Source organism: Lagenorhynchus albirostris, chromosome 9 (assembly GCF_949774975.1).
Source record: "Lagenorhynchus albirostris chromosome 9, mLagAlb1.1, whole genome shotgun sequence".
NCBI lineage: Eukaryota > Metazoa > Chordata > Mammalia > Artiodactyla > Delphinidae > Lagenorhynchus > Lagenorhynchus albirostris.
In genome coordinates this window covers 13,127,208-13,141,292 of record NC_083103.1, presented here as the reverse complement: position 1 = coordinate 13,141,292, position 14,085 = coordinate 13,127,208, and the positions used below count along the sequence as shown (strand labels likewise).

The following is a 14,085-nucleotide window of genomic DNA, read 5'->3' as shown; positions in this document are numbered from 1 at the left end:
GCTTCTCTGAGTAAGGAACAAAGGTATGGCCCTCATTCCTTCCATCTGGCACTCCTCCACTGGTCTCTTTTAGTGACACCACTCTGACCCTGGAAAAGGCACCATTTCCTAGGAAGAGCAGGAAGCATCTGAATCTTCAACCACACACTGCCGCAGTTCTTCTGAGCAAACGTGTGGACACGTGTGGTGGTCTGAGAGGAGGATGTAGAGATGACTAGGCTACCCCCACAGAGCTTCAGACCAGAATTTCCACAGCAAGAAGGCAGACCAGATGTAGAAAAGATAAGAGAAGGTCTTCAATCCTCCTTTTCCAAGAAAGGAGGAAGTGAGAACGAGTTAGCCCTTGAATATATTGGGCCTCAGTAATTTGTGACAAGATTACTTTTCTTAGCCAAATAACCTCACTATAATCCATCCAATCATAATCCATCCAATAATAATCCATCCATCCAATAATAATCCATCACTCTCTAGGATTAGAGTAGGGCTAGCCAGGAAAAGAATACTTTGAGTCAGGGATTGGTTATCTTGAAAACTCCAGTATTCAAAACTCCAGCTAGAGTTGTAACAGTAGTAAAGTGAATCACTAAGAAGTAAACCCTAGGCGGCTTCTGATTTTCACGGTAAAATTGGTGATCTATTCCAATGAAAATAAATACTCGAGTTGATTGGACTGAGCACTTGATAAGAAAGTGCTGGGAGTCAGCAAGGCCACGGAATGTAGTTACGCCTTCCATAATGTATTGAGTTCACTGAGAGCTGTGGTACCTACCAACCAGGACGTTTTCCATTTTCAGCACTTTACAGCTCCCGGCACCTCCTCACACTGCCCTGAACTTACAGTCATGCCTCCTGTGCCTGGAGATCCCCCATCTCTGTGTTCACACAGTGACCAGAAACTCGTCCCTCCGAATTTTCATCTGGGTCACTGTGCGGTGCATGTTTTTATTCAATCATTCCTTCAACAGATATTTACTACTGTATGCCAGGCCTTGTGCTGAGGGCTTTCGTTCAGGCCAAAGATGCCTTAATTTCAGGACTTCAAGTTTTAACCAGTTAATAATTATTAAATAATTCTCCCATTTATTGAGCATTTTGCTAATTTTTCAGAAAAGTTCCTTATATACAAATTACCTCATTTGATTTTTACAACAATCACACTAGGTAGGTACTGTGATTAGTCACATTTCTAAGAGGAAACCAAGGTTCAGAAAAATTGTCTAACTTATCCAAGTCATACTGGTGGTAGGTAGTGGAGGCCAGGTTTTGAAGCCAGGTCATCTGATTACATAGTCTGCGCTCTGCACTAACACAACTGCCCTGCCCAACTGGAGGGTATCTGTATGTTTAACTTAGATACTGGGTTGGCCAAAATGTTCGTTCGGGTTTTTCCATAAAATGTTACAGAAAAACCCAAACGAACTTTTTGGTCAACCCAATAAGTCTTTAACTTAGATGTAAAGTTTGTCAATTGCCTGGCATAAACAATCCTATCATCAGAAGTCAAGTCTCCCACTAACCAGCCAGATCACACCTGCTAGAGTAGAACTTGCAGGACCTTTGGAGCTAGACAGGCATATGTCTGAATCTCAGTCCTCCCTCCTCTTACTAGTTCTGTCTCCTTGAAAAAGTAATTAACCTTAAAGAAACCCTAGTTTCTTTATTTCTAAAATAATAACAGCAAATACTAACAGAGCACTTATGATGGGCTATTATTCTTAGTTCTTTTTTTTTTTTTTTTTTGAGGTACACGGGCCTCTCACTGTTGTGGCCTCTCCCATTGCGGAACACAGGCTCCGGATGCGCAGGCTCAGCGGCCATGGCTCACGGGCCCAGCCGCTCCGCGGCATGTGGGATCTTCCCAAACCGGGACACGAACCCGTGTCCCCTGCATCGGCAGGCGGACTCTCAACCACTGCACCACCAGGGAAGCCCTATTCTTAGTTCTTAACATTAGCTCACAACAACTGAATGATGTTGGTACCACCATTATACCCACTTTATAGATGGGGAAACTGAGGCATAGAGCACTTAAAGGTCAGTAATTTGAAATCAGTGGCAAAGCTTGGATTTGGACCCAGGCAGTCTAACTCTAAAGTCCATGCTATGGGCCACAATGCTGTACTGTGCTGCCTCCTGAGATGGTAGGATTGAGGGTGTAGAAACCTCTGGTCCAGAGCCACACAGTCAATGGGACTATTACAAGGTTTAGAATAAGAAAATTTAACAGCTCTGACCACCCACAAAAAGAGTAGCACCAATTTGTGGGGAGTGTTCTGATTTTGATCTTATACCAAAGTCGTCTTATGTCTTTGCCTTTGAACTTTCAGGACCTGCTGGCTGAAGCTTTCCTAATTGTGGGGGGATTCCTTTAGAGAAGGCATCTGTTGGTACACACCGCTTACCTTCCCTGCACCTGCCAGGATGGAGAGCACCGGCAGGTGGGCGGGGATGAGAAATGGCCATGTAGCCACCAGCACAGGTGTACTCATCCCCCACCTTCCCATGGCCTCCGGCTCAGCAAAGGCTGTGGTGCTGGAGCTGCAGTCTTTCCTGTTGACAGTAATTAGAACCTTTCAGACTTAATTTCTTACATGAAAAAATCCCAGTTCACTTGAATTGTCTCCTTGATCCAGTTCACCTGGAGCTATTTAGTTCCTGCAGTTTGTTTGGGGAGGAGAACAAGCTATTAAGCCTTCACACATTACCGTTGATAAGATCAAGGTGCGGAAAATGTTAGTTGGGTAAACTTTGGAGCCAGACTGCCAGAGTTTGAATTCCAGTTCCAGCAGTTAAGCATGATCTGAGTTTTTGTCTGTGAAATGGGAATAACCATAGTGAAGATTAGATAAGATGAGATGGCACAGGTAAAACCCTTGGAAGATCAGTGTCTGGCCCATAGTAAGTGCTCAGTAAATGTTAACTGTTAGTATTATTATCGTTAATTAAGCCCATCCAGCCCTTAGACCCCAGCCTAGGATCTTGCTCTGGGAAGCCAAGTCCCCTTCCTGTCCCCCAGGCTCTGGACCCTTCTCTACTCACTTACCAGATGATTTCATCTCTCTATGCCTCCACGCCCTCATCTGTGAAATGTGGCTGGGAATGCCAGAGTCTAGAGTCTACTTTGTGAGGTTGTTGTGAAGGTTAAGTGAGCTAATTCAAAGCCTGAGCACAGAGCTCAGTGACTAGTCAGTCTCACTACTGTTATTCCTGAAGCACCAAGGGCTGCCTGGAAGGCAGATCTTTGAGATCTTGGAGAGCTCTTAGAACCAAAGGACCCAAAATAGGCAGGAGCATTTAGGGTTAACCAATGCCTGAGTGTGAGCCTCTGGAGCTGGGGAGACCGCTGGCTTGTTGGGAACGGAGGAGGCATTAAATGAATGCAGACTGCAGAAGAGTCTTCAAAACCAGGTTCGGCTCAAGCAATCTGACTGAATTTTCAAGGCAGAAAAACTTTAAAGGGGTTTAAGCATTTACACTCAGCAAGAAGCACCTTCCTCCTCTCCTGCCTTTGCCCCCAGGAGTTAAAAACAAAACCAAATAGCTCCTGTTGTTTGGTGTTACTATGTTCTAGACATTCTGCTGAGTACTTTATTGACATCATCTTTTTTGATCTTGACTTCAACCCTGAAAGGTGGGTGTCATCATTCCCATTTTACGGATGAAAAACTGAGATTTAGAGAGATTGAGCAGTTTGCCCAAGGTTGCATACCTGGGAAATTGCAGAGCCAAGATTTGCACCCAAGCCAGGGGGACAGGAGGAGGACAGCTCCCATTTGTTCATCAGTGTTCTGATTTTGGAACAACACTTAGTGCTCACCATTCTCCCAAATACCCACTGTACAACCCAGGAGTGTCTCCAAGTGGCAGATGCCTCTCCCTTGAAATTATCTGGCCTTGATATTATCCTACTTCTACTTTAATAGAACTGCTGTCTTCCACAATTAAACTGGCCAAAGTTGTTTATCTGCCTGCACTTCCCGTTCATCTCTTTATCTGACTATCTTCCTCACTTTACATTGGGGATAGTCAAGTTCCAGAAGTGGTGAACAGGATGTATTCTGTTTTTCTGATGTATTTAGTATTTCCAAGAACTGTTGTTGCATTGGAGAAGTACAAAATTATTTTTGTAAATCATTCTTCTACGCTTAGGAAGCAAGTATTTGAAGCACATGAGTTAGAATATCATCAAGAACCTAAAAGAGAGCTGAGGGTCTGGAAACCAGGAGGCTGAGATCGATTTCCAGCACTGTCTTTCTTGATTGAATAAGGGGGTCATACAACTCTCTCGGCTTCTCATTTTCCTTTACCCTGTTTGTCTTCCCGAGGATATCTTGTAGATAATTTGGGGGATAAATATGAATAACTGTGAAATACTTTGACCCCCCCTAAGAATGGTATCAGATCCATCCACCAAATCTTAGCCTAGAAGAGCATTAATGGGGACTACCTTGTGGTCCAGTAGGTAAGACTCCAAGCTCCCAATGCAGGGGGCCTGGGTTCAATCCGTGGTCAGGGAACTAAGATCCCGCATGCATGCCACAACTAAGAAGCCCTCATGACGCAACTAAAGATCCCACGTGCTGCAACTAAAGATCCCACATGCCACAATAAAGATCCCGCGTGCTGCAGCTAAGACTGGGTGCAGCCAAAATAAATAGATTAATTAATTAATTAATTTTAAGAAAGAAAGGAAAAAAAGCATTAATGATTCAAAGATAGAACTTTACTTTATTTAGTTCCTGCCAGAACTCACTTCTCTCTATACAGGGGGTTTTGAAGTGAGAATAAAGTGGGAACATATTAGATTCAGTGGCTTTTCTCCCTTTCATCTTTCCTGTCCCTCACCCCAAGTCTGCGAGCCCACAAGTGGCTATTACTCCTTCCCTTGAAGAACAAAACCTCCTACTAGGCTGTGCCCTAGGTCAGGCGAGTGAGGAGAGGAAAGTGCACACCCCATTGTGGCCAAGACGAAGGCCGCAAAAGCCATCTTGATCCTTTGACCTACATTGACGCTGAGTCTGTCGCTTTGGTGTCCCTGACTTTGGCAGTGTGGTTAGTCTAACTCTATGCCCCCACCTTGAATTGAGCCTTGATGAAAAAGTAGTAGGAACCCAGGCCTGTCCCTGGGGATTTGGGGTTTTTATCTTGGAAACGCATCAACCAAACTATCAGGGACAGGAGATCTGGATTCCTGTGGCTTGAGCTAACTTAGGTCCAAAGAAACCCAGTGCCTGTGATCATCATCTTCATTCCCCAAATGTGGCCATGCCCTCTGGATTCCCTCCTCTCACTCATGCTCCCAGTTAGGAGGACTTCTGGGTTGCTTGATCTTGCTTTACCATCAGCACGTCGTTCCATATTTGAAATGCTTCGGTATATGGAATACTTGTGGATGGCAGCTGCCTGACTGATCTAAAATCTCTTGGCTTTGGGACATGCAGTAACAAAACAACTTTTAAACACCAGTGTATTTCCTCTCCCTTGGCATTCTATAAACCCCCCTGAGATTTACCTCTCTGGGTTTTCTACTGGGTCACAGAGCCTCATCCTGGCTCATCTCTCCCAAAACACTGCTTCTGTATATCAGGAGTCACTTGGTTGCCTAGATTGTATATCTTGGACCTTGGTCTTGGCTTCCTAGAATAGCATGACCAGATTTGTGTGCAGCCATCCAAAAGGAGCCAGCCTGCACAGTACTGGATGACAGAGTAAGAAGGTCTGTGGGTTGCTATGCTGTATTCTTCTCCTCCATACGTTGCAAGACTGCATTTGTCTTAATACTGCTTGCAGATGTTCTGTGAATGGTCTCTGGACATGTTGTGGTGAATGTTACCATGCCAGAGAATTTCAGCAAACTTAGCAAGCTCTGAAATCACTCATTCTTGTGGATTTGCATACATAAGAAGGCTAATGAAGGTACCCCTCTAATTCCCCCTTCTTACCCGACCATCTTTCAAACCAGTGAAGCTCCTTTGGCCAAAATGTTGTAGCTGGGTGCCTCCCATCCAGGAAAAACTTTGTAGAAATATTGATCTTAAAATCTCACCCTTGGAGGGTTAGTGGCTAATGCAGCCTTAACACTGACTCACCTTTAAAAGAGCAGATCTACTGAGAGTAGGTCTGAAAACCATGAAATGATCAAAAAGACAGCAGTGACTTCACATGCAGAGACCTAATGTGTTCCTATCCATTTCCATTCCAGATTTGCTGACCATGAGGGAATATCACTGCTTGCTGCAATTACTGTGCCCGGATTTCCCGCTGGAGCTCACTCAGAAAGCAGCCAGGTATGTCTCCTGGGCTTTTGAAGTCAACTCAGCCCCCTCTTTGGCCCAGGCTTCTGAGAGAAACCTGAACTGTATACAAACAAACATACCATTAGGGGAGAATGAAACTGATAGGGAAAAAACTGGCATTTGGAGAGGGGTCTATTTGGGATTTGCCCAAAAACATAATACTTTCTGCATTTCCAAATGGAAACCAAATGATCTTTGGTGGTTTCTGTGGGGAGTTTTATGGTCTGCAGATAGAGTTGGGAGGTGGTGAGACGAAGAGGCAAACACACACACACACACACACACACACACACAGGCACATACACAAAGAAATATCCCTAGAGGAAATTCTGAGGAAATATGGGGCAAGTTTGACAGCGACTTGTAATAAAGGGGGTTGAAGTTCGAGACTGGAAAACATGAAGGTGATAAAGCCCAATTGAGGGAGGGATAAATTGTATTACTTATGCTAAAAGAAGGTTTTCAAGATTAGTGCAGAACCAGGAAGACTTGGTAGAAATAGTTAGAACCCTCTAATTTCTGTGTTTGGTTTCACTGTCATTCACATTTTTTAACCAGATGAGGTCGTTGGGCTATGCCTCAGTTAACTTTTACTTATTTAACTGAAAACCTGAGCTAAGGCAGCAAGTGGAAGTATAGCAAAAATCTTGTTTTCTGAAAAATGCCAGAGCAGAGGATTTTTAGGAAAATACTCTGTATTATATCATATATGACAGATACGTGTCATTAGACATTTGTCCAGATCCATAGAATGTACAACACCAAGAGTGAATCGTAAATCTAAACTGTGGACTTTGGGTGATGATGTCTCAATGTAGGTTCAACGATTGTAACAAAGGTACCATTGGTGGGGGATGTTGATCTGGGGGAGGCTGAGCACGTGTGGAGGCAGGAGGTATATGGGAAATCCCTGCACCTTCCCCTCAATTTCACTGTGAACCTAAAACTGCTCTAAAAAAGTAAAATCTAAATAATAATTTTTTAAATGCCCAGCTTCCCTAAATCAATTAGTCAAGTATATTTACAGAGTAGAGTTGACTAGCGAACAGGGAGGGGCTTAGGGGCACCGACCCTCTGTGCAGTGGAAAATCCAAGTATAACTTACAGTCAGCTCTCCATATACACAGTACCTCCATATACATGGCTCTGCATCCGTGGGTTTAGCACCTGCAGGTTCAACCAACCGCAGATTGCGTATTTGCTGTTGAAAAAAAATCCACATATAAGTGGACCTGTGTAGTTGAAACCCAGGTTGTTCAAGTGTCAACTGTATATTCACATCCATCACCACAGTCAATTTTAGAGCATTTTAACTACCCCACCAAGAAATCCAGCACCTCTTAGCCATTACTCCCCAATCCCCCCATCCTCCCTAGCTCTAGACAACCACACTCTGTCTCTATATATTTGCCTATTCTAGACATTTAAAATAAATGGGATCGGGCTTCCCTGGTGGTGCAGTGGTTGAGGGTCCGCCTGCCGATGTAGGGGACGCGGGTTCGTGCCCCAGTCCGGGAAGATCCCACGTGTCGCGGAGCGGCTGGGCCCGTGAGCCATGGCCGCTGAGCCTGCGCGTCCGGAGCCTGTGCTCCGCAACGGGAGAGGCCACAACAGTGAGAGGCCCGCGTACCGCAAAACAAACAAACACACAAAAAAATAAAATAAAATAAATAAATGGGATCATATGATATATGGTGGTCCTTTGTGACTGGTTTCTTTCACTTAGCCTTGTTTTCAAGGTCCATCCACATTGTAGCAGGTCTCAGTACTTCCTTTCATCAAATATTTCTTGAGTGCCAATTTTGTGCCAGGATCTATTCTGCATATTAGGGGTACAGTGATGAATAACATATAGTTCCTGCCCCTCAAGGAGCTTGCCATTTGATTTAGAAGTGGATCCCTTGGGTACCGATCACGGCCTGCCACCACTGTGTGTCACATCACCTTGGTTTCTGTCACTGCACAGCAGCCTCCGTCCTCCTGTCCCACTCCTGAAAGGTAGCGGGCGAGTGTGAGGGTGAGCCTTCTGTATGATTTTCAACCCCACCAGCCCCGTTTTTGCATTTGCCCCACCCATCTCCCAGACCCTTCCAAACAATCTGATGTGTGTAAGCATGGCAAGATTAGACTAGAAGGAATAGAACCCTCTAAGATCCACAGATTCGTACAATTATTGATACCAAGGGGCTTCTGGAGTGGCATTCCCCTAGCTGTGTCAGAAGCTTACCTCCTCCGCAAGAGGCCTACTGTTCAATAGAAACTTCAGACCTTTCCATTTGAGAAAGAGGAAGCAAGGTAACCAGTCCATGTCAATAGCAGGGAATGTGAGGGGATGATGGGGATGCCAGTATCAACAACAGAAGGGCCCCAGGTGAGCCTCAGGATACTGGCTACAAAATTAGAGATGAACTCGGGACCCAGGCTTTTGTGTCAACCCTGCCTCCCCAGTGCCCTGCTTTCCTCACTCCACTCCAGCTGGTGTGTGTGTGGAAAAATTGCATACATCCCAGAAAGTGCCCTCTGATTGTTTAAGCTATTATCATCTTGTCCTGAAGGTCAGGATCCCAACTTCCTCACACACAAACCCACGCTTCTGACCAGAACTGCAAATGGGGGTGGTTAGGCCTCCAAGGCAGTTACTCTAGCTGGAAGAGGCACTGCCCTCTCCTGTCTCACTGCTGGTCTCACTGTACTCATGGCCCTGAGGTCTGGGGACAGGCCGCAGGAGGAGGCTCCAGTCTCTGATGCTGTGCGCGTAAAAGAATGTAATCCACAGGCAGCTGTACGCCAGAGCCTGTTCAGCGGCAGAGCAGCTCCACATGCGCCTGACTTACGTGCGGCCAGCACCGTGGCCAGGCCCCGGAGCGGCAGGTGTGAGCCGGAAACAGGAGAGCAAAGAGCAAATAGACTCCATGACAGCGCCCAGCCAGAGATCCCCTCCACCGCACACACTCCTGCAGCAGTGGGAGTCGTTAAGTAATTTTATCCCTAAGTGGTCACCATAGCTTCTCTGTCTCCAAGGACTGGGAGGCTTTTCTGACGGTTAAGAACATTCAACTAGAGCCAGAATTCTTGAGTTCAAACCCTGGTTCCACAATTTACCAGCTTGTGCCCTTGGGAAAGTTATTTAATTTCTTTGAGCCTCAGTTTCCTCATTTGTAAAGTGGGAATAATCGAAGAAGCATATAATGTGCTTAAAATAATGCCTGGCACAGAGCAATGTTAGAAGCAGTGGTATTAACCTTGACCTTTAAGAGCACAGGCATCATAGGGTTAGAAAGACCTGGGTGTACACACCACCTGTGCTCTATTAACTGGATGACCTTGAGGATCTCTCTTAACTTCTACAAGCCCTGTTCCCCTATCTGTAAAATGGGGCTAATAATAATAACTAACTCAGGGCGGTTGTAAGATTTCAACAAAAAATTATATGTAAATTGCTTAGCACATTATATAATCCAATAAATAATAATTTCTGCTGTTAAAATAATGTTAGTATTATTGTTATTACCAGATTTTTTTAAATAAGTGAGAAGTCAGACATAGAGAGCAGATTTGTGGTTGCCAAGAGGGAGCGGGGGAGGGAGAGGGATGGACTGGGAGACTGGGGTTAGTAGATGCAAACTATCACATTTATTTATTTGTTTGGTTTTATTTATTTATTTATTTATTTATTTTGGCTGCATTGGGTCTTCATTGGCTTTGGGCTTTCTGCATTGGGCTTTCCCTAGTTGCGGCGAGCCAGGGCTACTCTTTTTTTTTTTTTTTTTTTGCGGTACGCGGACCTCTCACTGTTGTGGCCTCTCCCGTTGCGGAGCACAGGCTCCGGACGCGCAGGCTCAGCGGCCATGGCTCACGGGCCCAGCCGCTCCGCGGCATGTGGGATCTTCCCAGACCAGGGCACGAACCCGCGTCCCCTGCATCGGCAGGCGGACTCTCAACCATTCCACCACCAGGGAAGCCCCGGGGCTACTCTTCATTGTGGTGCGTGGGCTTCTCATTCCGGTGGCTTCTCTTGTTGCGGAACACAGGCTCTAGGCGCACAGGCTTCAGTAGTTGCAGCACACGGGCTCAGTAGTTGTGGCACGTGGGCCCTAGAGTGCACAGCCTTCAGTAGTTGCGGCATGTGGGCTCAGTAGTTGTGGCACACGAGCTTGGTTGCTCTGTGGCATGTGGGATCTTCCTGGACCAGGGATCGAACCCATGTCCCCTGCATTGGCAGGCAGATTCTTAAACACTGACCCACCAGGGAAGTCCCAAACTATTACATTTAGAATAGATAAGTAACGAGGTCCTACTGTATAGTGCAGGGAACTATATCCAACCTCCTGGGATAAACCATAGTGGAAAAAAATATTAAAAAAGAATGTATATATGTGTATAACAGTCACTTTGCTGTACAGCAGAAATTAGCACAACACTGTAAATGAACTATACTTCAATTAAAAAATTAAATAAGTGAGAAGTTCCTGGGTTCCCTAAGGCAGTGGTTTCTGGCCTTTTTTCCCTTCACAAAGTTCAGAAAATAATATATAACAAAAAGTAGGGTAAAGACAGGACTGCCTGTGTCTCCTCCCTCCTGGGCCGGGGGGACCATCACACCTGTAATCCATTCAAGGCCCAAATGACACAGGGGTGGGAAGCTTCCCTCCAAGGGTGAAGATTTAAAGCAGTGGTTCTCCAACTTGAGTGTGAATCAGAATCACCTGCAGGACTTACTAAACCGCGATGGCCCAGCCCCATGCTCAGAGTTCAGTGGGTCTGAGGTGGGGCTCAAGAATCCATATTCCTTATAGGTTCTTAGGTGATGCTCATGGTCTGGGACCACACTTTGAGAACCACTTTAGAGCATTGCATGCCAACGTCTTTCTGGCATTTTAGAATTGATTGCATTAAAAGGAATTGCTTTTCCTTCTCACTCTTGTCATCTGAAACACTAACTCACTTCTCCCTAACTTAAAGCCAGATTTCCTAGTGAGTAATATATGTTTAACAGGAAAAGCTCTTTTATCATGGTTATATGCTGAATACATATAGTGCTTCAAAAGCACATAAACTCCTCTAAGGAATCTAGTTTTAGACCTAACAAGTCACCTCCATTTAAGAGAGTCATTTTTCAGCTGGTCCCTATATCACAAAGGTTGAATGGCCTAATGGTGTAGGACTCAGGTGCTGGAGCCAGACAGCCCTGGGTTCAAATCTCACTTCCTTCACTCATAGGCTTGTGACCTTGAGCAACTCCTCTGAGCCTCAATTTCTTCATCTTTAAAATGGAAATATAATAGCACCTGCCTCATAGAGTGTTTTTAGGATTTAATGAGATAATGCATGTAAAATACCTGTCACAAAGTCTTTTTTTGTTTGTTTTGTTTTGTTTTTTTGGCCGCACTGTGTGGCTTGTGGGATTTTAGTTCCCGAACAGGGATTGAACCCGTGCCCTTGGCAGTGAGAGCACAGAGTCCTAACCACTGGACCGCCAGGGAATTCCCTTACCTATTATTTATTTATTTATTTAGGCTGCATTATTTAGGCTGCATCAGGCCTTAGTTGCGGCACGCAGGATCTTTCGTTCTAGCATGCGAGCTCTTTGTTGCGGTACTCAGGCCTTTCTCTAGTTGTGGTGCGTGGGCTTGCTAGTTGTGGCTCATGGGCTCAGCTGCCCCATGGCATGTGGGATCTTCATCCCCCGACCATGGATCAAACCAGCGTCCCCTGCATTGCAAGATGGATTCTTAACCACTGGACCACCAGGAAAATCCCTCCCTTACCTATTTTTAAAGAATATAATTATAATTAGTAAGTGGGGAGTGATACTTCATTCCTATATTCATTTTTCAAATGTTTACTGAACATCTACCCTCTGCCAGACCTGATGCCGTGCCCTGAAGATACAGCTTTATGCTCTCTTGATGTCTTTCTTTATGCTTCTCCTCTGCAATATCATCCTGCATAGATCTCCTCCCCAGATCTGACCTGCCATCTGACAGTGTCACTGTTGCCCCAAAGGTCTTTCACCTAAACAGACTATCCTTTCCCTCCCCATTCTTTCATTTACCAAATATTTATTGAGTGCCTGTTATATTGCCAGTCGTGCTTGTGGAGGGGCTATGACAATGTTGCTCCAGCCCTGGAAGAACTTACAAACTGACAGAGCAGCAGACATTAAATAAACGAAGAGCTAAGTGCTATAGGAACATATAAACAGGATACCCAGCCTAACCTGGGGAATCATGAAAAACTTGTCCATAAAACAGAGATGTTGAACCTGAGACCTGAAGGATTAATAAGAGATGAATTTGCCCTATCAACTACTAGGACTGATTATAAGGCCATCATAATGCCAACTAAAAATTTGGAACTTGCCATCTGCCTTTACAAGGATTAAGCCACTACAGCCGCTGACCTTCAACACACCCTGAGTGGGATTCAGAGCGGAGATCAGGAATGAAGCGCTGTGTGCTCTGGGGAAAAATGGCAGAACAGGCCTTCAGATAGTTAGATTTTTTTTTTTTTTTTTGGCCATGCTGCATGTGGGATCTTCCCCAACCAGGGATCAAACCCATGCCCCCTGCAGTGGAAGCGCAGAGTCTTAACCACTGGACCGCCAGGGAAGTCCCAGATAGTTAGATATTTTCAAGGGAAGATTTTACGAGCCCAATTCTTGCATCTCCTCATACCTGAAAAGGCATTAAAATCATTAATGGAGACACCTGTCCTCATGACCAGCAGTAAACTTCACAAGACTAGTGACAGCCTTCTGCAAAAATGTGTGCTGGATTGCATGTACGTCCCCTTCACCAAAATCACATATATACCAACCTTCCCCCCTACCTCTCCAGAGCAGTTTCTCAGAGCTATCTGATATGCTATCTCCCAGGCCGTAGTCCTCATTTTGCCCCAAATAAAACTTAACTCAAAACTCTCACGTTGTGCATGTTTTTTTCAGTCGACAGTTTATCCACATACGATAAAATAAAATTAGCTCCCTACTTCAGACCATATTCAGAAGTCAATTTCACATAGATTACAGACCTAAGTGTAAAATGCAAAACCGTAATACTCTTAAAAGAGATTAGGAGAAAATGTTTTTATGGCCACCAGGTAGTTAAAAAATTCTTAAAACAAGATAAAAATTCTTAAAGCCCAAGCCCAGTGGACAAGGTTGATAAACTGACCACAAGCAGAATTGCATTCACTTATTCAATCATTCAGCCAGTGTTCATGGAGAGTGCCTGTTCTGTGCCAGGCACTCTTCCAGGTGCTGAGGACAGAGCAGTGAACAAAACCAAGCCCCTGCCCTCGTGGAGCTGACATTCTAGAGAAAGGGGAAGTATCTGCTAGGAAGCACGAATTCCCTGATGGCAAAGTGAACCCTAGCCACAGCGATGCAAGTGTTGAACCCTAACCCGCAGGACTACCGGAGAATTAAGATTAAAATTTTCTATTCAACAAAAGATGCTGTAAACAAAGTTGAAAGACAAGCCAGTGACTAGAAGATATTTATTACATATGTAACTAACAACAGATTAGTCTGCAGAGTTTTTTAGTCTCAAGAATGGTTTATGGGGGACTTCCCTGGTGGTCCAGTGGCTAAGACTCCGCGCTCCCAGTGCAGGGGGACTGGGTTTGATCCCTGGTCAGAGAACTAGATCCCACATGCCACAACTAAGTTCCTGCACACCACAACTACAAAGATCCCGCACGCCGCAACGAAGATCCTGCACGCGGCAATGAAGATCCTGCGTGCAGGAACTAAGTTTAAGACCTGGTGCAGCCCAGCCAAATA

The 14,085-nt window shown here is 45.0% G+C and overlaps 1 protein-coding gene across 2 annotated transcripts in view; it reads left to right on the top strand.

Moving 5' to 3' along the window:
• CSTPP1 (centriolar satellite-associated tubulin polyglutamylase complex regulator 1) overlaps positions 1–14,085 on the top strand; it is a 186,485-nt gene that overhangs the window by 157,567 nt on the left and 14,833 nt on the right. For both annotated transcript variants that reach the window (XM_060157711.1, XM_060157710.1), the window contains one exon: positions 6,206–6,290. In XM_060157711.1, coding sequence (XP_060013694.1) covers positions 6,206–6,290 — 85 coding nt within the window. The remainder of the gene's footprint in view (positions 1–6,205; positions 6,291–14,085) is intronic.